This window comes from Vigna unguiculata, chromosome 11 (genome assembly GCF_037176805.1).
Source record: "Vigna unguiculata cultivar grain cowpea cultivar isolate G323 ecotype 2 chromosome 11, ASM3717680v1, whole genome shotgun sequence".
In the NCBI taxonomy this organism is placed as follows: domain Eukaryota; kingdom Viridiplantae; phylum Streptophyta; class Magnoliopsida; order Fabales; family Fabaceae; genus Vigna; species Vigna unguiculata.
The window spans coordinates 40,387,237-40,411,517 of record NC_140802.1 but is presented as its reverse complement, the minus strand read 5'-3'; the positions used below and the strand labels follow the sequence as shown (position 1 = coordinate 40,411,517).

Below are 24,281 nucleotides of genomic sequence, written 5' to 3'. Positions count from 1 at the left end.
TATTAGTTCGTTTTTTTGTCTTCTCTAACGTATTTTATACAAATTATTCTTCATTCATTACTTTAAAATTTAAATTATTAATAAATGTGTATATATATATAATGAGAATTTATCAATCGGAAAATGTAAAAAAAAAATAAAGAGAAAGGAATTAAGAGTTGAGTTTGATAAAAATAGGATAATAAAGAAAAGAATAAACATAAAGATTGAGACAAAGAAATGCTGCTTACCTTAAGAGAAGACAGAAAAAGTGTATGTGATCTATCTATAATAGAAAATAATCCTACCAACATAGAGTTGTGTATTTTTATTCTCTTTCTCTCTCCTTCATTAGTTCATTTTTTCGTCTTCTATATCGTATTTTGTATAAATTATTTTTCATTTTAAAATTTAAATTATTAATAATTATATATATAATGAAAATTTATCAATTGAAAAATGTAAATGAAAAAAGAAATTGTGCTTACCTCAGAAAAGTAGACAAAGAAAGTGTGTGTGATTTATCTAGAATCCAAAGTAAACCTACCACCACAGAGTTGTGTATTTTTATTGTCCCTTTGTCCTTCATTTGTTCTTCTTTTCGTCTCCTCTATCGTACTTTGTACAAATTATTTTTCATTCATTACTTTAAAATTTAAATTATTAATAAGTGTATATATATATATATATATATATATATATATATATATATATAATGAGGAATTAAGAGATTTCAGAAGTGAGTTTGAAAAAAGTAGGAGAATAAAGAAAAGACAAAGAAATGCTCCTTACCTTAAGAGAAGATGAAGAAAGTGTCTGATTTACCTAGAACTAAAAGTAATTGTACCAACACAGAGTTGTGTATTTTTATTCTCTTTCTTTGTCCTTCATTAGTTCATTTTTTTGTCTTCTCTATCGTATTTTGTATAAATTATTTTTCATTCATTACTTTAAAATTTAAATTATTAATAACTATATATATAATGAGAATTTATCAATTGAAAAATGTAAAAGAAAAAAGAAATTGTGCTTACCTCAAAAAAGTAGACAAAGAAAGTGTGTGTGATTTATCTATAATACAAAGTAAACCTACCAAACAAAGTTGTGTATTTTTATTGTCCCTCTCTCATTCATTAGTTCGTCTTTTCGTCTTCTCTATCGTATTTTGTACAAAGTATTTTTCATTCATTACTTTAAAATTAAAATTATTAATAAGTGTATATATATAATGAGAATTTATCAATTAAAAATTTTAAAAGAAAAAAATAGGGTTTAAAGAAGAATTAAAAGATTTTAGAATTCAGTTTGACAAAAGTAGGAGAATAAAAAAAGAATAAGCATAAAGAGTGAGACAAAGAAATGCTCCATACCATAAGAGAAGATGAAGAAAGTGTTTGATTTATCTAGAACCAAAAATAACCATACCAACACAGAGTTGTGTATTTTTATTCTCTTTCTCTCTCCTTCATTAGTTAGTTTTTTCCTCTTCTCTATTGTATTTTGTATAAATTATTTTTCACTCATTACTTTAAAATTTAAATTATTAATAAGTATATATATATATATATAAAATAAGAATTTATCAATTGAAAAATATAAAAGAAAAAAGAAATTGTGCGTACCTCAGAAAAGTAGACAAAGAAAGTGTGTGTGTATGTGTGTGTGTGTGTGATTTATTTAGAATCCAAAGTAAACCTACCACCACAGAGTTGTGTATTTTGATTGTCCCTCTTTCCTTCATTTGTTCGTCTTTTCCTCTCCTCCATCGTACTTTGTACAAATTATTTTTCATCCATTACTTTAAAATATAAATTATTAATAAGTGTTTGAAGAAGAATTAAGAGATTTCAGAATTGAGTTTGACAAAAGTAGGAGAATAAAGAAAAGAATAAACATAAAAACTGAGACAAAGAAAGTGTGTCTGATTTATCTAGAACCAAATATAATTCTACTAACACAGAGATGTGTATTTTTATTCTCTTTTTCTTTCCTTCATTAATTCTTTTTTTATTGTTTTCTCTACTTATTTTGTATAAATTATTTTTCATTCATTACTTTAAAATTTAAGTTATTAATCTCTCTCTCTCTCTCTATATATATATATATATATACATATATATATATAATGAAAAATTATCAATTGAAAAATGTAAAAGAAAAAAGAAATTGTATTTACCTGAAAAGTACACAAAAAAAGTGTGTCTGATTTATCTAGAATCCAAAGTAATCCTACCACCATAGAGTTGTGTATTTTTATTCTTCATCTCTCTTTCGTTAGTTCGTATTTTCGTTTTCTCTATCGTATTTTCGTTTTCTCTATCGAATTGTTTACAAAGTATTCTTCATTCATTAGTTTAAAATTTAAATTATTAATAAAAGTGTGTGTATATATAATGAGAATTTATCAATTGAAAAATGTAAGAAAATTAGGGTTTAAAGAGGAATAAAAAGATTTCAGGAGTTTGATAAAAGTAGGAGAATAAAGAATAGAATAAACACAAGGACCGAGACAAAGAAAGTGTATCTCATTTATCTAGAACCAAAAATATTTTCACCAACACAGAGTTATGAATTTTTATTCTCTTTCTCTTTTCTTGATTAATTCTTTTTTTATTGTTTTCTCTATCTTATTTTGTATAAATTATTTTTCATTCATTACTTTAGAATCTAAATTATTAATCTCTCTCTCTCTCTCTCTCTCTATATATATATATATATATATATATGTATATACATATATATATATATATAATGAAAAATAATCAATTGAAAAATGTAAAAGAAAAAAGAAATTGTGCTTACTTGAAAAGTAGGCAGAGAAAGTGTGTCTGATTTTTCTAGAATCCAAAGTAATCCTACCACCACAGAGTTGTGTATTTTTATTCTTCCTCCCTCTTTCATTAGTTCGTATTTTCGTTTTCTCTATCGTATTTTGTACAAATTATTTTTCATTCATTACTTTGAAATTTAAATTATTAATAAAAGTGTGTGTATATATAATGAAAATTTATCAATTGAAAAATGTAAAAAAAGTAGGATTTAAAGAGGAATTAACAAATTTCATAATTGAGTTTGATAAAAGTAGGAGAATAAGGAATAGAAAAAACACAAGGACCGAGACAAAGAAAGTGTGTTGATTTATCTAGAACCAAAAATAATTCCACCATAGAGTTATGAATTTTTATTCTCTTTCTCTTTCCTTGATTAATTCTTTTTTTATTTTTTTCTCTATCTTATTTTGTATAAATTATTTTTCATTCATTACTTTAGAATCTAAATTATTAATATCTCTCTCTCTCTCTCTCTCTCTATATATATATATATATAATGAAAAATAATCAATTAAAAAATGTAAAAGAAAAAAGAAATTGTGCTTACTTGAAAAGTAGGCAAAGAAAGTGTGTCTGATTTATCTAGAATCCAAAGTAATCCTACCACCACAGAGTTGTTGTGTATTTTTATTCTTCCTCCCTCTTTCATTAGTTCGTATTTTCGTTTTCTCTATCGTATTTTGTACAAAGTATTTTTCATTCATTACTTTCAAATTTAAATTATTAATAAAAGTGTGTGTATATATAATGAGAATTTATCAATTGAAAAATGTAAAAAAAGTAGGTTTTAAAGAGGAATTAACAGATTTCAGAATTGAGTTTGATAAAAGTAGGAGAATAAAGAATAGAATAAACACAATGACCGAGACAAAGAAAGTGTGTTGATTTATCTAGAACCAAAAATAATTCCACCAACACAGAGTTATGAACTTTTATTCTCTTTCTCTTTCCTTGACTAATTCTTTTTTTATTTTTTTCTCTATCTTATTTTGTATAAATTATTTTTCATTCATTACTTTAGAATTTAAATTATTAATCTCTCTCTCTCTCTCTCTCTCTCTATATATATATATATATATATATATATATATATATATATATATATATATATATATATATATAATGAAAAATAATCAATTGAAAAATGTAAAAGAAAAAAGAAATTGTGCTTACTTGAAAAGTAGGCAAAGAAAGTGTGTCTGATTTATCTAGAATCCAAAGTAATCCTACCACCACAGAGTTGTGTATTTTTATTCTTCCTCCCTCTTTCATTAGTTCGTATTTTCGTTTCCCCTATCGTATTTTGTACAAAGTATTTTTCATTCATTACTTTCAAATTTAAATTATTAATAAAAGTGTGTGTATATATAATGAGAATTTATCCATTGAAAAATGTAAAAAAAGTAGGGTTTAAAGAGGAATTAACAGATTTTAGAATTGAGTTTAATAAAAGTAGGAGAATAAAGAATAGAATAAACACAAGGACCGAGACAAAGTAAGTGTGTTGATTTATCTAGAACCAAAAATAATTCCACCAAGACAGAGTTATGAATTTTTATTCTCTTTCTCTTTCCTTGATTAATTCTTTTTTATTTTTTTCTCTATCTTATTTTGTATAAATTATTTTTCATTCATTACTTTAGAATTTAAATTATTAATCTCTCTCTCTCTCTATATATATATATATATAATGAAAAATAATCAATTGAAAAATGTAAAAGAAAAAAGATATTGTGCTTACTTGAAAAGTAAGCAAAGAAAGTGTGTCTGATTTATCTAGAAACCAAAGTAATCCTACCACCACAGAGTTGTGTATTTTTATTCTTCCTCTCTCTTTCATTAGTTCGTCTTTTCGTTTTCTCTATCGTATTTTGTACAAATTATTTTTCATTCATTACTTTAAATTTTAAATTATTAATAAAAGTGTGTGTATATATAATGAGAATTTATCAATTGAAAAATGTAAAAATAGTGTTTAAAGAAGAATTAAGAGATTTCAGAATTGAGTTTGATAAAAGTAGGAGAATAAAGAATAGAATAAACACAACGACAGAGACAAAGAAAGTGTGTCTGATTTATCTAGAACAAAAAATAATTCTACCAACATAGTTATAAATTTTTATTCTCTTTCTCTACCCTTCATTAATTCTTTTTTTATTGTTTTGTCTATTTTATTTTGTATAAATTATTTTTCATTCGTTACTTTAGAATTTAAATTATTAATCTCTCTCTCTCTCTCTCTCTCTATATATATATATATATATATATATATATATATATATTTAATTAAAAATTATCAATTGAAAAATGTGAAAGAAAAAAGAAATTGTGCTTCCGTGAAAAGTAGAGAAAGAAAGTGTGTCTGATTTATCTAGAATCCAAAGTAATCCTGCCACTAAAGAGTTGTGTATTTTTATTCTTCCTATCTTTTTCATTTGTTCTCTTTTCATTTTTTCCATTGTATTTTCGTTTTCTCTATTGTATTTTGTACAAAGTATTTTTCATTCAGTACTTTAAAATTTAAATTATTAATAAAAGTGTGTGTATATATAATGAGAATTTATCAATTAAAAAATGTAAAAAAAAGTAGAGTTTAAAGAGGAATTAACAGATTTCAGAATTGAGTTTGATAAAAGTATGAGAATAAAGAATAGAATAAACACAAGGACCGAGACAAAGAATGTTGTTGATTTATCCAGAACCAAGAATAATTTCACCAACACAGAGTTATGAATTTTTATTCTCTTTCTCTTTCCTTGATTAATTCTTTTTTTATTGTTTTCTCTATCTTATTTTGTATAAATTATTTTTCATTCATTACTTTAGAATTTAAATTATTAATCTCTCTCTCTCTCTCTCTCTCTATATATATATATATATAATGAAAAATAATCAATTGAAAAATGTAAAAGAAAAAAGAAATTGTGCTTACCTGAAAAGTAGGCAAAGAAAGTGTGTCTGATTTATCTAAAATCCAAAGTAATTTTACCACCAAAGAGTTATGTATTTTTATTCTTCCTCCCTCTTTCATTAGTTCGTCTTTTTGTTTTCTCTATCGTATTTTGTATAAATTATTTTTCACTCATTACTTTAAAATTTAAATTATTAATAATAGTGTGTGTATATATAATGAGAATTTATCAATTGAAAAATGTAAAAATAGGGTTTAAAGAAGAATTAAGAGATTTCAGAATTGAATTTGATAAAAGTAGGAGAATAAAGAATAGAATAAACACAACGACCTAGACAAAGAAAGTGTTTCTGATTTATTTAGAACCAAAAATAATTCTACCCACATAGTTATGAATTTTTATTCTCTTTCTCTTCCCTTCATTAATTTTTTTTATTGTGTTGTGTATCTTATTTTGTATAAAGTATTTTTCATTCATTACTTTAAAATTTAAGTTATTAATCTCTCTCTCTCTCTATATATATATATATATATATATATATATAGATATATAATGAAAAATTATCAATTGAAAAATGTAAAAGAAAAAAGAAATTGTGCTTACGTGAAAAGTAGACAAAGAAAATATGTCTGATTTATCTAGAATCCAAAGTAATCCTGCCACCAAAGAGTTGTGTATTTTTATTCTTCATCGCTCTTTCATTAATTCGTCTTTTCCTTTTCTCTATCGTATTTTGTACAAATTATTTCTCATTCATTACTTATAAATTTAAAGAGGAATTAAGAGATTTCAAAATTGAGTTTGATAAAAGTATGAGAATAAAGAATAGAATAAGCACAAGGACCGAGACAAAGAAAGTGTGTCTGGTTTATCTAGAACCAAAAATAATTCTACTAACACAAAGTTATGAATTTTTATTCTCTTTCTCTTTCCTTCATTTATTCTTTTTTTATTGTTTTTTCTATCTTATTTTGTATAAATTATTTTTCATTCATTACTCTGTAATTTAAATTATTAATCTCTCTCTCCCTCTCTCTCTATATATATATATAATGAAAAATTATCAATTGAAAAATGTAAAAGAAAAAAGAAATTGTGCTTACCTGAAAAGTAGACAAAGAAAGTGTGTTTGATTTATATAGAATTCAATGTAATCCTACCACCACAAAGTTGTGTATTTTTATTCTTCCTCTCTCTTTCATTAGTTTGTCTTTTTGTTTTCTCTATCTTATTTTGTACAAATTATTTTTCATTCATTGCTTTAAAATTTAAATTATTAATAAAAGTGTCTGTATATATAATGAGAATTTATCAATTGAAAAATGTAAAAAAAAATAGGGTTTAAAGAGGAATTAGGAGATTTCAGATCTGAGTTTGATAAAAGTAGGAGAATAAAGAATAGAATAAACACAACACCGAGACAAAGGAAGTGTGTCTGATTTATCTAGAACCAAAAATAATTCTACCAACATAGTTATGAATTTTTATTCTCTTTCTCCTCCCTTCATTAATTCTTTTTTTATTGTTTTGTCTATCTTATTTTGTATAAATTATTTTACATTCATTACTTTAGAATTTAAATTATTAATCTCTATCTCTCTCTCTCTCTCTTTATATATATATATATATATATATATATATATATAATGAAAAATTATCAATTGAAAAATGTAAAAGAAAAAAGAAATGGTGCTCACGTGAGAAGTAGACAAAGAAAGTGTGTCTGATTTTTCTAGAATCCAAAGTAATCCTGCCACCAAAGAGTTGTGTATTTTTATTCTTTCTCTCTCTTTCATTAGTTCATCTTTTCGTTTTCTCTATCGTATTTTGTACAAATTATTTTTCATTCATTACTTTTTTATTTAAATTATCAATATAAATGTGTGTGTATATATAATGAAAATTTATCAATTGAAAAATGTAAAAAATTATAGGGTTTAAAGAGGAATTAAGAGATATCAGAATTGAGTTTGATAAAACTAAGAGAATAAAGAATAGAATAAACACAACGACTGAGACAAAGAAATGCTTTTTACCTTAAAAGAGGAGGAAGAAAGTGTGTTTGATTTATCTATAACCGAAAGTAATCCTACCAACACATAGTTGCATATTTTTTTTCTCTTTTTCTCTCCTTCATTAATTTATTTTTTTGTCTTCTTTATTTTATTTTTTATTAATTATTTTTCATTCATTACTTTAAAATTTAAATTATTAATAACCATATATATATATATATATATATATATATATATATATATATATATATAATCAAAATTTATTAATTGAAAAATGTAAAAGAAAAAAGAGTTTGTGCTTATCTTAAAAGTAGACTAAGAAAGTGTGTCTGATTTATCTAGAATCCAAAGTAAACCTACCACCACAAAGTTTTGTATTTTTATTCTCCTTATTTCTGCTTCATTAGTTCATCTTTTTATCTTTTCTATCGTATTGAAAATTAAGAAATAGGATTTAAAGAGGAATTAAGAGATTTGATAAAAGTAAGAGAATAAAGAAAATAATGAACACAATGACGGAGACAAGGAAATATTGCTTATCTTGAAAGAAAAATTTTATTTGTCTCTCTCCCTCTCTCTTCGATATAAATAAATAAAAAAATATATATAAATTCAAAATTTTATATCTTTTTTAATACATGTAATAACACACTAGTTTTTTAAATTTTTCTCTTAAAATTGTAATTATATATCTTTTAAACGTCATTTATATCCATTTTTAATACATGTAATAACACACTAGTTTTTTAATTTTCTTCTCAAAATTGTGTTAACCTCATGCAACTCCACAAAGAGTTCTGAATTTGTATTGTTTGGTACAAAATCAATCAACAATGGCCAAGAATGTGAAGAGGTGTGAATATTAGTGATTATAAATAATATAAATGCTAAGCGAGTGTGTACATGCACTCAATTGGGAAAGGTAAAAGAAAAAAAAAAAATCTAACGAGGAGTTATGATATATGAAAATGGAGTTCGATGAAAGTATTGAAATAAAGAAAAGAACCGAGACAAAGACTAATACAAAGAAATATTGTTTACCGAAGATAAAGAAAATGTGTTAGATTAATCTAAAATCCAAAGTAATCCTACGCTTGCATGTTTATTCTCATTCTCTTTCCTTTAATTACCGATCTTTTCTCATTTTTACCCTCATATTTTATATAAATTTTAAATAAAGTTCAATATAAGATATAAATTTAAATAAACTCAATATTACTAAAAATATTATTTATAATAAAAATATCATTATAACATTTATATAAAAGTTAAATTTGGTCATAATTTAAAGATGAATGAAACTGTTTTCATTTAAAAAGTAATTGGATTAAATTAAGACAAAATAATAAATATAGAGACTAAATTGAAATTTTTCACACAACACTTATTTCAACAATAACATGTGGCACTATCACTGTCACATCACATTATTTTTGTCACATAACCCCTTTGGCACATGAAAATCTTTATTTTAATTAAAAAAGTTAAAAAAATCAAACAAATAAATAAAAAAGCTGAAGTTGACACATCATACATAAGTTAATGTCGTTAATATTGTACTAACAGAAAAAAAACAAATTGTAACAATTAAAAAATAACTCCAAATTCAAACTAAAAAAATTAATTACATTTTTGAAAGAAAAAAGAAAAACGAGTACTAAATGACAGTATAAATATAAATAATTTGTTGAACAATTAAAAATATATTATTTAAATTAAGAAATTCAAATTAATAATTTTTAATTTGATGAGCTAAAAAAACTTAAGTTTATATTTATCATTTATGTGTTTCTTCTCACGAACAATAATCATTATATTTTTATTTTCCACTTGCATTTACATTCATTACGCTTGTGTGTGTGTTCTTTTTACAAAAAATGTTACTTCATTACTGACATGACTCTTAAGTTCCTTTGCATTATTACATCACTTTTTACTTCTTTCTCACTTAGAGCATCACTAGTATCATCTCTTGTTCTTGTCAATCTTGGAAAGTTATTAATTTTTGGTTTAGATAAATCATTTTTTTTCATTGCTTATAAAATAAATTAACAAATACCTCAACTAAATTTTTGAACTGTTTGGTTTAAGTTTGACCTAGAGAACCATAGAAGTGAAATTGTACCTTGATAGCATAGAAATTGAAGTAATTTGAATAAAATGTTTGTAAAAGTCTTAAGATTGCATTAGTGTGAGCATGAAATTGAGAAATGCAAAACAAATTATAATTAGGATTTAAAGGAGAACTAAGAGATTTAAGAATTGAATTTATAGAATAGAAAATAAATTAAAGATATTTTACCTTAACCTAAAATAAGATAAAGAAAAAGATGTTTGACTTGTCCAAAATCCAAAGCCGAAAAACAAAAGTTCAAGGTAATCCAAAACTCAAAATAATTTTGCAACAACAATGTCTTATTTTAATCTCTTCCCTTCATCTTCTTCTCCATGTCTTAAATACATTAATTTTTATGCATTATTTTAAAATTTAATTTATATTATGTAAATTTATATTTAATGAGAATTTATTGATTATCAACAACGGATCTTCACCAAAATTTTTTTGGAAGCCAAAATAATATACTCAAAATTTATATATTTAATATTACTGTAACTAATTCAATGAAAATGAATACATAATCTAGTATAAAATTACACATATATAAAGGAATGTTTATCGTTTTTTCATATTTTTGAACTCATGTTAATTGAATCATAATTAAATTTTTCGGTTAACTTTTTTTGATGTAAATAATCATATTATCTGCAACATATTTATTTTTCATTTTATTAACGTTCATTTGATTCAAAAAGTCTTCACAAACTTTCCTTTCATTGTTATGCGATAAGCAACCATATTATCATATTTTCATCTTCATCGACAGTTCCTCTATCAATTTTAAAAAATAAATTTATTCTTTTGTTTTTCATCAATATACATAGTTAAAAAAGAAGTTTAAGATTAAAAAATAATTTATCGTAACCTAATCAAAAGTTGAGAGACATAATTATTAAAAGAATTATGATAATCAAGTTACAATTAAAATTGACTATGAAAAATCACATAGTACATTACTTCTTCTTCTATATTAATAAAAAATGAATATAGAAAAATATCATGAGATAATAAATAGTGCTAAATGTTAAACAAATATTTCACTATCAAGTGAGATAAGAGAAAGTTACATTTTTTATTTATTTAAGAATGGAAGAGAAACTCAAAAAATAAATAAGCATGAGAGATAAATACAACATATGAAAAATTCAAAAGACAATGAAAGAGAAAATAAAAAATATCTTGATAATTTTGTTTTTCGTTATATATTTGATTTTATGTTTTATTATTTATTAATAGACTTTATAAAATAAATAAAAAATATATAATTTAATTTTCATTAATTTCTAATATAATATTATTTAATTTAAAAAGATGTGTACAATTTTAAATATTAAATAATTTTAAAATATTTAAAATGTAAATAATGTAAAAAAATTCAAAAAATTTTGGAGACCCCGCCTGCCCCTGATTATCAAAGTATATTAATGAATATAAAATTAATAATTATACACTTTTTTTGAATAATCTAGTTATTATTTTCAAGTTTTATCATAAAAATTATACATTAGTAAATAAAAATAATTTTAAATATTATTTTATTATTATAAAAGCTTGATAAACTTTAACAAATACAATAACATACTGGTTAAATAATAGTAGTCGAGAAAAACTACTACATATATTCCAATTAAATTTAACTTATAAAAATAGGTTAGTGTTTTTAAACACTTACCGTTTCTCAATCATAAATAAACTAAGAAAGAAATTAAATGCTCCATAAGAAAGAATGGTAAAAAAATCCAACACACTCCAATAAAAAAATTCAAATTCTTTTTATCTCCAATGTCTATACTTTTAACTAACTCTGTTTACTTCAACTGATTTTTGTTTTCAAATGCTTGTACGTCACATTATTAAAAAATAATTTTAAACAAAATCATTTTTTTTTCAAAAGTGATTTTTTCAAATATTCCTAAAACAAACACACTTCACCACTATCTTTCAATTCAATATAACGAAAAACCAGTCCTATAAATAATAACCAAACTTAACATAGAACTTGTTTGTGTCTTAAAAAGTTCATTCTATGTTTGGATGTCCACAGTTTTCAAATATAAGTTTATCACAGTGTACCATCAAACGTTTGATCTTGTCTTGTTTTGATCCATAGAACATAGTCAAAGATGTGTTCTTCCACACACCCACCAAAATCCAGAAAACACGTCTGCAAAATTAGGTCTCTAAAGTAACATACTCAAAGCAAAATATGCTTCAAAATTGAGGAATTTGCTTATGTAATAAAGAGGTCCCCTGAAAGATCATCATGTGATAATATTTCCAATAGTTGTTGATCTGCAACAATGAGAATAATAGTATAAGAAGAAATAACCAATGAAACTCAAGAAAAAAAAAACATGTGCTACAAACAACAATGACGGATTTAAAACCCTAAGTAAGTGAAGACAAATCAAGTATTTGTACACTCTCAACTATATACTTATGTCTATAACAAAGTATCGATCAATAGGTTCAAATATATAAATTTGAGGTGACAAAATATTTTTTTTTTCAAACCTTATCTTGATCTAGCTTTGTAAATCCAAATTTATTGATCCATATTGATTCAGCTTCACTAGCAGCAGGTAGAACAAATCGTTTCACTTTCAATGATCCAAGCAAACCCTCAATGCAAGAAAACAGAGATTGAAAGTAACCCTGAAAGAAAATAACATCATTTTCAGAAAAAAAAATATATTTCACACAATTTTATTTTACTTTTTCTCAAGTATATTAACCAACCTGTCCCTGAAAATCAGTAACAGTAGCCACTAAGGGAAGTTCTGCAATTTCTGACCCAAACACACGAAAAATTCCAGCAGACACAACCACTTCACTGCAAAAATATCAAACACATTCAACATTCATAGTTTCTTTCAAACAAGGAAAAAAAAATGTTGAACAAGAACACACTTCACTTACTTCACCGTGAGTAACATGCAGTACATTCCACTAAAATCTTCACCTATAATGTTCCTTCTGTGGAATTCAAATAACAAAAACTGAATTTATCATGTGTTCATGCATATCAGAAAAGAAAGGTGATAGAACGAATCAAAGTTGATTCTGCTAACCCAAAAATCATTGCTGGAATGTAATCAATGCCGGTTGTAGTATGAACTATTGGATCAAATTGCTCCTACAAAACATAGTTATAATTCTAAGTAGTTAATTTGAAAACAAATATTAAGTAAATAATGTATTGTAATACACTTACATGAAAAATAGCAACAACTTTTGAAAGCAATTGTCTTGTCTCTTCAGATTCACTCACTTTCCAGTTCAGAAGCCTCCATTTTATACGAATATCAGACCCAAATTCTAAGCCTTTGTTATTGTATTTCTTTTTGATCAAACTCAAGAGAGTATTTGGAAGATTCTCTTCTCCACGAGCCACCAAATTCACTAAGGTAGTATTAATGTTCTCACATTCTGAACAGCAAAACCAATTCCCTTCAGGTAATTCCTGGAAGAAAACAACACTAGTTAACAATTGCATGCATTAATTAAATCAAATAAAAAAAATAAAATAAAAAAAACAGAGAAGAAAAACAAATATACAACACCTCTATGTTCTGCATATTATGATCCTTCAAACACCCAATATGATACTCTTTTTCGCACTGCAAACACACATTTATTGGAAAAATTTTACTTAAACAGATAGAATATAGTAACTGATATGTATTTTATTAAGGCATCATAATTAGCATTTTGAATTAAACAACACCTGATCACAGATAATCACTGTTCGAGGTCCAAAGCTTTTGCTGAAATCTTGGCCTCTGGAGTATATGAAATGAAACATATGAGAGATAATACAAAAGAATTTGCAGTAAAACAGAAAAAAATGCTAATCAGCCAGACCCCACATCTTAGTTTATTAGAGATATATAATTTAAAAGAGAATAAAATTTAAAATTTTATTTTTATTCATTTCTACCTCTTAATATATTTATAAAGGACAATTATATTTTGACTACTAAATTTTGACAATTTTTTCTTACAACATAAGGTGACATCTTTTAAGTGGTTTTGGAATATTGAAAATCAAAAAATAGAAAAATGAAAAACCATTTAAAAAATAATACCTAAAGTTATAAGAGAAAATTGTCAAAATTTAGTAGTCAAACAGTATTTTCCATTTAAAACTATTTCTTCTAAATATTTTCTGGCTTTTCTATAAGATTCAGGGATTGATTCTCGTCATGTTTCACTAAAATCATCCTTTAAAAACATTATACTATAAAACCTAGTATTTGTTATACTCTAAATTTTTTGTTGTTGTTCATAAGGAAGGAGAAAAATGAAGCATTATTTATGCATGTATTAACAATAACCTCACTAAAAGATAGAAGAATATATTACCTACACAATGCACATCCACCAAGTTCAAATTCTTTGACAACACGAATGCATCTCTGGTTCATCTGTTCTAAGGGATCAATGTCTTCAACTCTCCCTGCAACCTTGGTATTCTCGTTATGCTCAATACATTTGTTGTCTTGAAACAAATTTTGACAATACCTACAATACCATGTACCACTTGGAATACATGGAAGAGATACACATTCTGCAACAATAAAAATATCAAAGCTTTATATCAAAAGTCAATCTCAAGTTAATTTAAATGGAAAGACAAATATGTTTTATACATACAAAACCATATGACAAAAGTGATAATTATTAGATCAACTAAAAATAATTTTTAATAGGTAAATACATATAATTAATATATCAACACACTACTTGAAATAAAAAGGTAAAACTTCACCTGGGTGAAAAGCTCTTGGGCATCCATCGCAACACAAAAGATTTCCTCCATCTCTGCATATACTACATAGGTCATCATTATCATTGGTAGAAAATTTCCGACCTTGTGATAGGGAGATAGACAAATCATGGAGTGATAGTCCATTAGATACAAATATGTGCACATAACTACAAAGAAATTGAAAAAAACAATAATGTTTAAGGGAACAAGAAAAAGTATTAGACCTTTTGAAAAAAATATCATAGTACAACTCTTAATTGTCATGTTCAAGGAAATCATGAGAAGTATAGAAAAATTCTTATCGTTCTAGAAGGAAAAAAAGTAAGAAAAGATTCATCCAAGAAATATAATATTGTTGGAATTTATATATATATATATATATATATATATATATAAAAGTTAAGGTCATCATATGGATGCATGACATTAGTCTTGTACATATAAGACATTTGACATTACTTTTATCCTCAAAACCTTAAGGCAATAGTGTTATGGACTTTTGATCTTATATAATGTTTAACTTTGTCTATTATATCCAATGTGAGACTTTTGACTCACACTTGGACTATTCCCAACAAATATTAAGTATTTTAATGCATAATTAGTAAAAAAGAACTATAATAAATTTACAACCATACACAAAATAAACAAAAACTCACGGCTTTCGTCGCGATGCCCAACCTGCATGTGCTTCAAATTGAGAAGGACTGATCTGTTCATGTTTTACATAAAATGTATGATTAGAATTGAAGTTATCGAGACAACATATGTACTGCAACATAATAAATATTTACCTCACGATTGCAACAATTACAAACAATTCCAGATCCCTTCTTATATCCAGATAATAGGTTCTGCCCACATAACATAAAATAGATTCAAAAAAATTAAAAGTAAAAAAAAAAACACGAATATAAGTATAAGAGTAAGACATTATGAAGATAACCTTTCCATGAATATAGTATCCAACTTGAGTTCCATCTGGCAACCCATCTTTCTCAAATACTAGTTTATGCATGCGTAAATCCCTTCCAAATTTTGACAACATAAAACAAGATTATATGTTTGATAAAAGACTATGATGTAAAATGTTATTATATGAATAAAATCATATTTCTAAATCGATAGGACAATTTAATATGTTCAACAAAAATACTTACTTCCTAATTAGTTGTCCTTTGCTCTTTCCACGAGATGTGCTATGTTTCATTCCACAATTTAATGACTTTGGAAACATAGCTAACTCCGAAGACCTGTAATAGTTGATTAACGGATATGTTTTTTAGTTGTTAGCACAAAAACAATGAACTATGTCATGAATACAAAGTATTTGTGTGCCAATATTGATACTAACTATTGACTATTAATGAGCTCTATAGTATTACTTTATAAGCTCATTGCAAAAGTAATTATGTTTTGTCAATAAATCATGTTATATATTTACCATATAATCATTATTGATATTAATGTTAATGTACACTATTATCAAAAGAGTCCAGATTCTCTACTGGATTTTTTGGGTGTTGTCCTCTGTTGAGCATTAGTGATACACTGTATTAGTATTTTAAATAATTTTTTAATATATTTTAAAACGTCAAAATTAGTAGTAATCAATGTATTATGAAGACACAATAGAGGAACAACACAAAAAAACTCAGCAAAGAATCCAAATTCCAAAAAAGTTTTTTTTTATTTTTTAAATTAAGTTGTGTTTAAATACCTGGATTGAAATGCAAAGGTATCATTGGTGTCATTTGTTGAAGTGAGACTAGCTTCACAATCCTTTAGTAACTCCACGCATGAATTACAGAATAATTTCGATACGACATTGACATCTTCAAAAGTACATAATGCAATAATTGAATATTATTTGTTAAAAGTATGCTTCAGATAAGTAGAAAAGCACAAAAAAATGGTAAACAAAAATAAATTTCAAACCTCTGCAATTTACACAAAACTTAGATCTTCTCATTGTGAAGCCTCCCAAAGCATTCTGCACAACTTCCTCCAAAGTGTTTAATGGATGATTCAAAAATGTATTCATGATATCACGAAGAGTACATCCATTCTCAAGGAAAATATACTCTGGAGGACGTTTGTTTGAGCTACCAGCATGCAACTCAAAAATTGTGGGTGACACAACCTGCTTCCATAAAAGAAAAAGTTGATTCATGACATTTAACTATGTATTGAGTACCATAGTTTTATAATAACTTGTAATGTAATTGCATTTTTTCATAATTTCCAAGAAATACAACAAAACTAATTGCAATTTAAAATATTGTTTACAATTAAAACATGAATTTGTATTTGTTTACTTACTTCAGCTTTGTTACAAACTTCACAATAACACAATATTCCAACGCCAGAAATGACTCCCAGAAGTCCTATAGATTTCGCCTACAGAAAAACACATACATCTTTCATTAATCCATACATTGGAAAAAACTAAAAACTTATATAAATTTAATAAAACAATACCTTGATGCTGCGAATATATTTCACAAGTAGTCCTTCAAGAATTCCAGAAGATAAAAAGTCTTTTAGCTTGGAAGGAAATTTTTTTCCCATAAATCTCATAGAAGATGTCACCGGAGTTGAAGCAACAATCATAGAAACATTTTTCCTTTCTTTCTCAATACCATTACTCTCAACCTTGCTATCACCATTTTCTAATTTTTGTAAAGTTGATGGTATAGACTTTATTGGGTTTTTCAACTCGTAATCCAAAGTTGAAACCATCTCATCATTGACATCTTCCTCTTTGATTATGTCATTATCACAAGCAGGTTGATTTTGCACAATCTTAGGTTCATCATTATTATTCTCTTCATCACAAACAACAATCATTACACCTTTATCCTCCACTTGGGTTTTAGGTTCATCACTCTTGTGCTCCTTTTCACAAATAACCAACATCCTTGTTTCATCACTCATTTGACTTTTAAGTTTTTCTACATCCATCACATCACTATTTACTTCCTTTTCACTTAGAGCAACACTAGTATCCTCCTTAGTTTTTGCTAAATTTGTTAAATTTTGAATCTTTTGTTGCCTAGATTTTTCGCATAGCTTGTGGGATGAATTAGTAGATAACTCAACCAAAGTTTGGGCCTTTTTCGATCGAGTCCGACCTAGAGAACCACATATCTGAGATTGTGCCTTCATAGCAAAAGCAAATTCCCTTTTCAAACCTGTGCGAATTTCATACAACTCTACAAAGTGTTCTGCTGAATTTGTATTGTTCGCCATGCAGGCGTGAGGACAAAATCGATACAAACAAGTCTGAAATTTGAAGTTGTATGAATTTAAGTGATTATAAATAACATAAGATTGTAATGGGGTGGGTACATACAACCAATTGAAAAATGTAAAGGAAAAAAAATAGGGTTCAAAGAAGAACTAAGAGATTTGAGAATTGAGTTTGATAAAAGTAAGAGAATAAAGAAAAAAATGAGCACAAAGACTGAGACAAAGAAATGTTGCTTACCTTAAGAGAAGATGGAGAAAATGTGTCTGATTTATCCAGAGTCCAAAGTAATCATACCACCACAGAGTATTTTTATTCTCCTTCTCTGTCCTTCATTAGTTCGTCTTTTCGTCTTCTGTATTGTATTTTGTATAAATTATTTTTCATTCACTACTTTAAAATTTAAATTATTAATAACTATATATATATATATATATATATATATATATAATAATGATAATTTATCAATTGAAAAATGTAAAAGAAAAAACAAATATTGCTTACCTTAAAAGAAGACCAATAAAGTGTATCAGATTTATCTAGAACCCAAAGTAATCCTACCACCACAAAAAGAGCTGTGTAGTTTTATTCTCCTTCTCTCTCCTTATTAGTTCGTCTTTTCGTCTTCTCTATAATATTTTGTAATGATTATTTTTTATTAATTACTTTAAAGTTTCAATTATTAATAATATATATATATAATGAGAATTTATCAATTGAAAAATGTAATAGAAAAAAATAGGGTTTAAAGAGAAATGAAGAGATTTGAGAATTGAGTTTAATAAAAGTAAGAGAATAAAGAAAAGAAGAAATACAAACAATCAAACAAGGAAATATTACTTACCTTAAGAGAACAAATATAAATTGTGTCTAATTTATCTAAAACACAAAGTAATTTACCACGGCAGAGTTTGTATTTTTATTTTCCCTCTCTCCTACATTAGTTTGTCCTCTCCATCGTATTTTGTATAAATTATTTTTCGTTTATTACTTTAAATTTTAAATTTTTAATATATATATATATATATATATATATATATATATATATATATATATATATATATATATATATATATAAAAGAATTTATCAGTTTTGGCATGATATAAAAAATAGACATAATAAATTAATAACTAATTATCTTGTAAAGAACATTTATATCAATGATTATTTTGAACTTTAATTTTTTATGTATCAGTTTCAAAAACTTATGCATACATTAATAAAGTAAAATCACTTTTAGATATCATTTTATTTTTATTACCATTAAAGTACATAAACTTTTAACATATGTAATGACACATCAGTTTTATTAAACTATAATGTTTTGATAACTAAAAAATACAATGAGGTATGGTAAAATAATAACAAAAGAGTAAAAGATAAATAAAAGACAAAAAAATATATAACTCATCTTCCAATTAAAACAAGTAGGTTGTTTTTTAGTTCTCAAATGGTATTCAAAATATGAGGAAGGAAGTATAAGTAAACTAATATAAAATATTTGTTGTCACCATAATTCAGTATCTCTTGGATGAGGTTGTAATTTTCTAAAAGAAAAAGAGAAAAAAAGTTATATAATAAAGAGTTTACAATTTTGTCAGCAAGAATGGGAAGAAATGCGTTTACAATTTTTTTTAATTATTGTTTATAGTTTTTTTTTTTTAGAAAAAAAGTGTATGAACATCTTCAATTTTTGCCAAAAGATATTGTATGGTGAGAAGAAATAGTTTTGTTATTAATTGATGTACTTTGGGTGTCATAACCATGTCAAATTTATGTTCTATTTTCTATTTTTGCTCTTAACTACATTTCCATCCTCCTTTGCAGTGTAGGTTTAATCATTTAAATTATAAAATTATTTATAAAAAAAACTATTTGATATAAAGTTATACAAATTATTTACATTTAACTTCATAATAATAATAATAATAAATTTATTATTATAAAAAAATGAACAAATATCCGTAATGTAATGTGTTTTCAATAGTTTATGTAGAGATTTTGAACCTCCAAACTATTTGTTGAAAATATGTTACTGTATACATAACACTAGAGTGCATTAATATTGGTATACAATTCAATTCTCATTTTATTTGAGATGAGTTAATGTGGATCTTTCACTACTAACATTTAATCACTTTGTTTACCTCCATGGTGTACTCCAGTTAATAATTATTTATACACATATATTTATTTTATTTAAACAATAGTTAGTTTAAAATATATTTTACAACTAAATATAAAAAATATTTAAAGATATAACTTAATATTATTGGATTTACTGTTCATTAAGCTTATGACTTAATTTTATATATGTTTAATTAATAAAAAATAATTATGAAATACATGAGTTTATTAATTATTTAATTAGTAATATGTTAATAATTGGTATTATTTAAATAAGGAGTATTATTTTACTAATTATTAATATTTATTAAATCAATAACTTATTAAATTATTAAGAACGGATTGGACGAGATTAATTGAGCATGAAGTAGGAGATATTATTTAATTTAATCATTATTAGAGAAATCTATTTTTTTTCATGACAATAAAAATAATAAAATTATAATAATAAAAGTAAATATAAATATATTTTATAATTTTATTATAGATAATTTTTATTTGTTTTGCAAGTAATTTTTTTTATTATTGATAGTTATTTCAATTTTAAAAAAATGACTACTTAAGAAAACAGTAAAAAAAGTTGTCTTATAAAATAAAATCACCTTAAAGGTAAATTTGTTAAGACAATTATTTTAAATTAGAAAAACCAATATATTAAAAATCATTATATTAAAGAGTATAAGTAGAAAATAAATATACAGGTAGATTATGTTTATACAATATAATAGTATAAATAATAAAACGAGCTTTTGTATAAACATAGTATATGTAAAAATAATATATGTTTATTTAAAACTGTAAGAAAATAGTTATTAATTTAATAAAATAAAAAATAACGTATAATATTAATTAATGTGTAATTAATGAATATAAACATAGTATATATAAAAATAATATATGTTTATTTAAAACTGTAAGAAAATAGTTATTAATATAATAAAATAAAAATAACGTATAATATTAATTAATGTGTAATTAATGAAGAATAAATTAAACCATATATAACGTAAATTATCCTTAAATAACTTTAAGTATATTAAATATATTATCAATACACTCACGATATATTTAAAGAATTTAATACATTTAGTAAATAAATTATATTTAATGAATTTAATTTTGATAAAATTATTAAAAAATAATACATATATATTACTGTATACCCCAACGGTAAGAGGATGGATGATGGTTGTTGAAGTAATGATCAAGCAATTGGAACTTGTGTTGCTGGAACAATATTAATGATTTTTGTGATGACTGGCAATAAATAAATAAATAAATAAATAAATAAAATATATATATATATATATATTATTATTAAAAAAATTTATATTATATAAGATTTTTCTGGTAAATTTGTTAAAATAATTTGTAAAAAAAAAAATTCTGTCATTTTTTTCTAAAAATTTTAATTGATAGATAATTTTTTTGTGAGTAATTATTTCCTATAAATTTATAAATTTACTAGTATTTCCTACAAAATTTGTTGCGAAAATTAGTTTGTACAAAATATTTTACAAGAAAATTGATAGTAATTTTTTATAATTTTTTTTTCACAACAAAATTTTGAAATATTTATGATAAAAAAAATTTCAAAATAAAATTGGTAAGAAATATGAGTTCTTTTATTATAAAATCATTATATTGATAAGATATATATACTTATTCATTTTTATTGTATTTGGATATATGTATGATATTGTGGTTTAATGTACAAGTATCTTTAGTATGGTATTGGGACTTTTTATAGGTGTGCAAAATAATATTACATACACCATTATAAAAAGGTAACGTTCTAATTTTTGTAATCAAATATAGATTAAAATATCATATGATGAGAAATGAATGAAAATTTGTGTGTTAGACTATTATAAAACAAGTGCAATAATCATCTTAACATAGGAAATGAAGATAATTTTTTTAATAAGTTTTCTATGAATGAGGTTTTTGGTGAAACATGTTTAATACAAGTTTATTTATTTTTTTAAGAATTTGTGTATAACAAATTTATCTTGGTCATTAAAATATAGTTGAAGATTCCTTTTATCATACATATAAGTTATTCATGTGTAATACTACACATATTATTGTATTCACAAGAACCGCTTAATTTTTATCAGTGAAAAAACTATTTCTAAAAATAAATGTTTAAATTTAATGTGTAACATTTTTACGGGAGAACATTAATAACGTTATTTAGTAAAAGTGTAATGTGTGACAATAATACATGTTATATGATGTATAAACATTTATTTCCTTTTTAATATTATTGTATATTATTTATATATTACACAAATATAAACTAAAATGTAAATTCTTACATATAAAGATCTATATAATAAATATGTAAAGTTGAATAAAATTTAAAAAACATTTTTTAGAAATATTTTTTTCAAACATTGATAAAAATTAAGCAGTTCTTGTTCAATGTTTTTTCTTGTACAAACTTAGTAACGTAAACATGCTTACTTATAGTGTACAAGCTTTGAATTCCTAGCAGCTAGGTCCTTAACACTTTCTACTTTTAGATGCTTTTCCTTGAGTGAGTTTTGGTTTCTGAAGATAATTTTTTTTTTTCATTTATTAGCATTAATTTAAGCTTGAATTACAAATGAAGTAAAGAACATCATGCTTGGCATCTTCATTTGAGTTTCGTACAAGAAATGCTAAGTTTTATTTTAATGGAATAATTTAACACAGGCTCATAGCAATATATTTGTTTCTTGAATCTAACATTCATTGCTCTGAATTCTATTGCAGCATAGGTTGTAGTTCTACCATAGAGGTTTTTCAACATTCTCCTAATAGTTCTTGTATTATGATTCATTTTAGTAGAGATTTCAGGTTAATTAGTACAAATTCTTCTTTATATTTGAATATATTAAATTTTTTATTTTTAATGAAGGTAAGATTTATGTTTTTTTTTCTTCAATGTATTAGATTGATCTACATGACTCTGGAAAGTGAAGTAACATGAATGATCTTCATGGGACACGAGTTGATGAAGAGAAAAACAGAAAGTTCAAGGTTGTGCTGTGGAAATTTTAGTTGTTACCTTTTCATGTTTTTTTTTTTCTCTTATCTAGTTCCGAGGGTTTTGGAACGACGGTATACAATGTAAAATACTAAAGCAGTTTTATTGTATATTTTATAAGGTTAAATATGTTTTTAGTTCATTAACTTTTGATGAATTTTAAAATTAGTTTATTTCGAAATTTTGGACTAATTTAGTCCTTCATTTTTTCAAAATATATAAATTTAGTCATTTTAATTAAATGTTGTTAAGTTTATTTGACATTTCAAGCGCGTTTCATAATAGTATTTGACTTAACATTAAAGTAAAAATATGTCAAACTGTATAAACAACTTAAATACAATCCTAAAATACATATGAACATCAAATAAACCTAACAAAAATTGATTAAAAGGCCTAAATTCATGTATTTCGAAAGATGAATGACTAAATTGGTCAAAAGTTTCGAAATGGATTAATTCCAAAATTAACTAAAAGTTAAGGACAAAAACATATTTAACCCTATTTTATAATATAAATTTTTTATATCTCTACAAATGTGATGACGGAATGAATGCGATGTAGAAAACATGAGGTGCAGGGAGAAACTGTCATTGATTTAAGTATTTGGGCTTTAATTCGAAAACATGTGGCCCATGCCCACAATATGAGATGATGAGTCTCCTTTTTTACCTATTTTTTTTTTAAATGTAATAAATTAGAAAAAAGAAACAGATATCGGTATTTATTTTGCGGTGGCTTGTATTTATTGCCGAGTTAGTTTAGTTGGTTGGTAGTTGGCATTGCACCCACCCATTTCAATTTTACTACCTTTCAAGTAACAGTGAGAGAGAGAAAATGAAAATAGCCTCAAAATTAAGCCAAGACTAATTAATTCAAGGAAAATGACTCTCTGGCATTTCCTACAAAAGTTTTAATTTTATGTGCACCACTCATCACTTTTGTTGTTACAAATTCAAAATGAAAATGGAACAAATCTCCTTTGACACCTCTCTTTCAACTAACAAAACAACATCACTTTGACAACTACCTCAGATTAAATCCAAAACCACCATTTTCAGCTTCCATTTCAATTTCTCACTACAACCACAATTTAGTGTTATCTCCTCCACCTGCATTTTCATTCTAAAACTTTTAATATTAAGATTTTTTTTATAAATATATTAAAAATTATTGATTTTGAGAATGACTAAAAAAAAATGTTTTTTTTAGTTGAAATATGTGAGTACAAGCTCCATACCC

General features: G+C 24.5%; 1 protein-coding gene and 1 long non-coding RNA gene across 2 annotated transcripts; one reads left to right on the top strand and one right to left on the bottom strand.

Annotated features, from left to right (window-relative positions):
- Positions 1–11,827: 11,827 nt before the first annotated feature.
- On the bottom strand, positions 11,828–17,905 carry LOC114170707 (uncharacterized). The gene is made up of 18 exons (XM_028056246.2): positions 17,109–17,905; positions 16,950–17,027; positions 16,566–16,770; positions 16,348–16,462; positions 15,788–15,880; positions 15,574–15,655; positions 15,422–15,481; positions 15,287–15,339; positions 14,628–14,794; positions 14,222–14,426; positions 13,584–13,638; positions 13,420–13,476; positions 13,071–13,319; positions 12,928–12,992; positions 12,776–12,832; positions 12,596–12,689; positions 12,371–12,511; positions 11,828–12,148 (listed from the first exon to the last, which is right to left on the bottom strand). The coding sequence occupies exons 1-18, from the start codon at positions 17,877–17,879 to the stop codon at positions 12,068–12,070; spliced, it is 2,628 nt and encodes an 875-aa protein (XP_027912047.2). The 5' UTR covers positions 17,880–17,905; the 3' UTR covers positions 11,828–12,067.
- A 4,823-nt stretch (positions 17,906–22,728) lies between these two features.
- Positions 22,729–23,220, top strand: LOC146881902 (uncharacterized). Its single transcript, XR_014986218.1, has 2 exons — positions 22,729–22,849; positions 22,946–23,220. It is a non-coding gene; the product is annotated as an uncharacterized LOC146881902 (long non-coding RNA).
- The last annotated feature ends 1,061 nt before the right edge of the window (positions 23,221–24,281 follow it).

Excerpts from the sequence above, each read along its gene's own strand:
- LOC114170707 (XM_028056246.2), bottom strand. The coding sequence starts at position 17,879 with ATGGCGAACAATACAAATTCAGCAGAACACTTTGTAGAGTTGTATGAA. Across the intron at positions 15,340-15,421 it reads GTAATTGTTGCAATCGTGAG|ATCAGTCCTTCTCAATTTGA; the intron begins GTAAATATTTAT and ends AAACATGAACAG. Across the intron at positions 13,639-14,221 it reads GGTGGATGTGCATTGTGTAG|AGGCCAAGATTTCAGCAAAA; the intron begins GTAATATATTCT and ends CATATACTCCAG.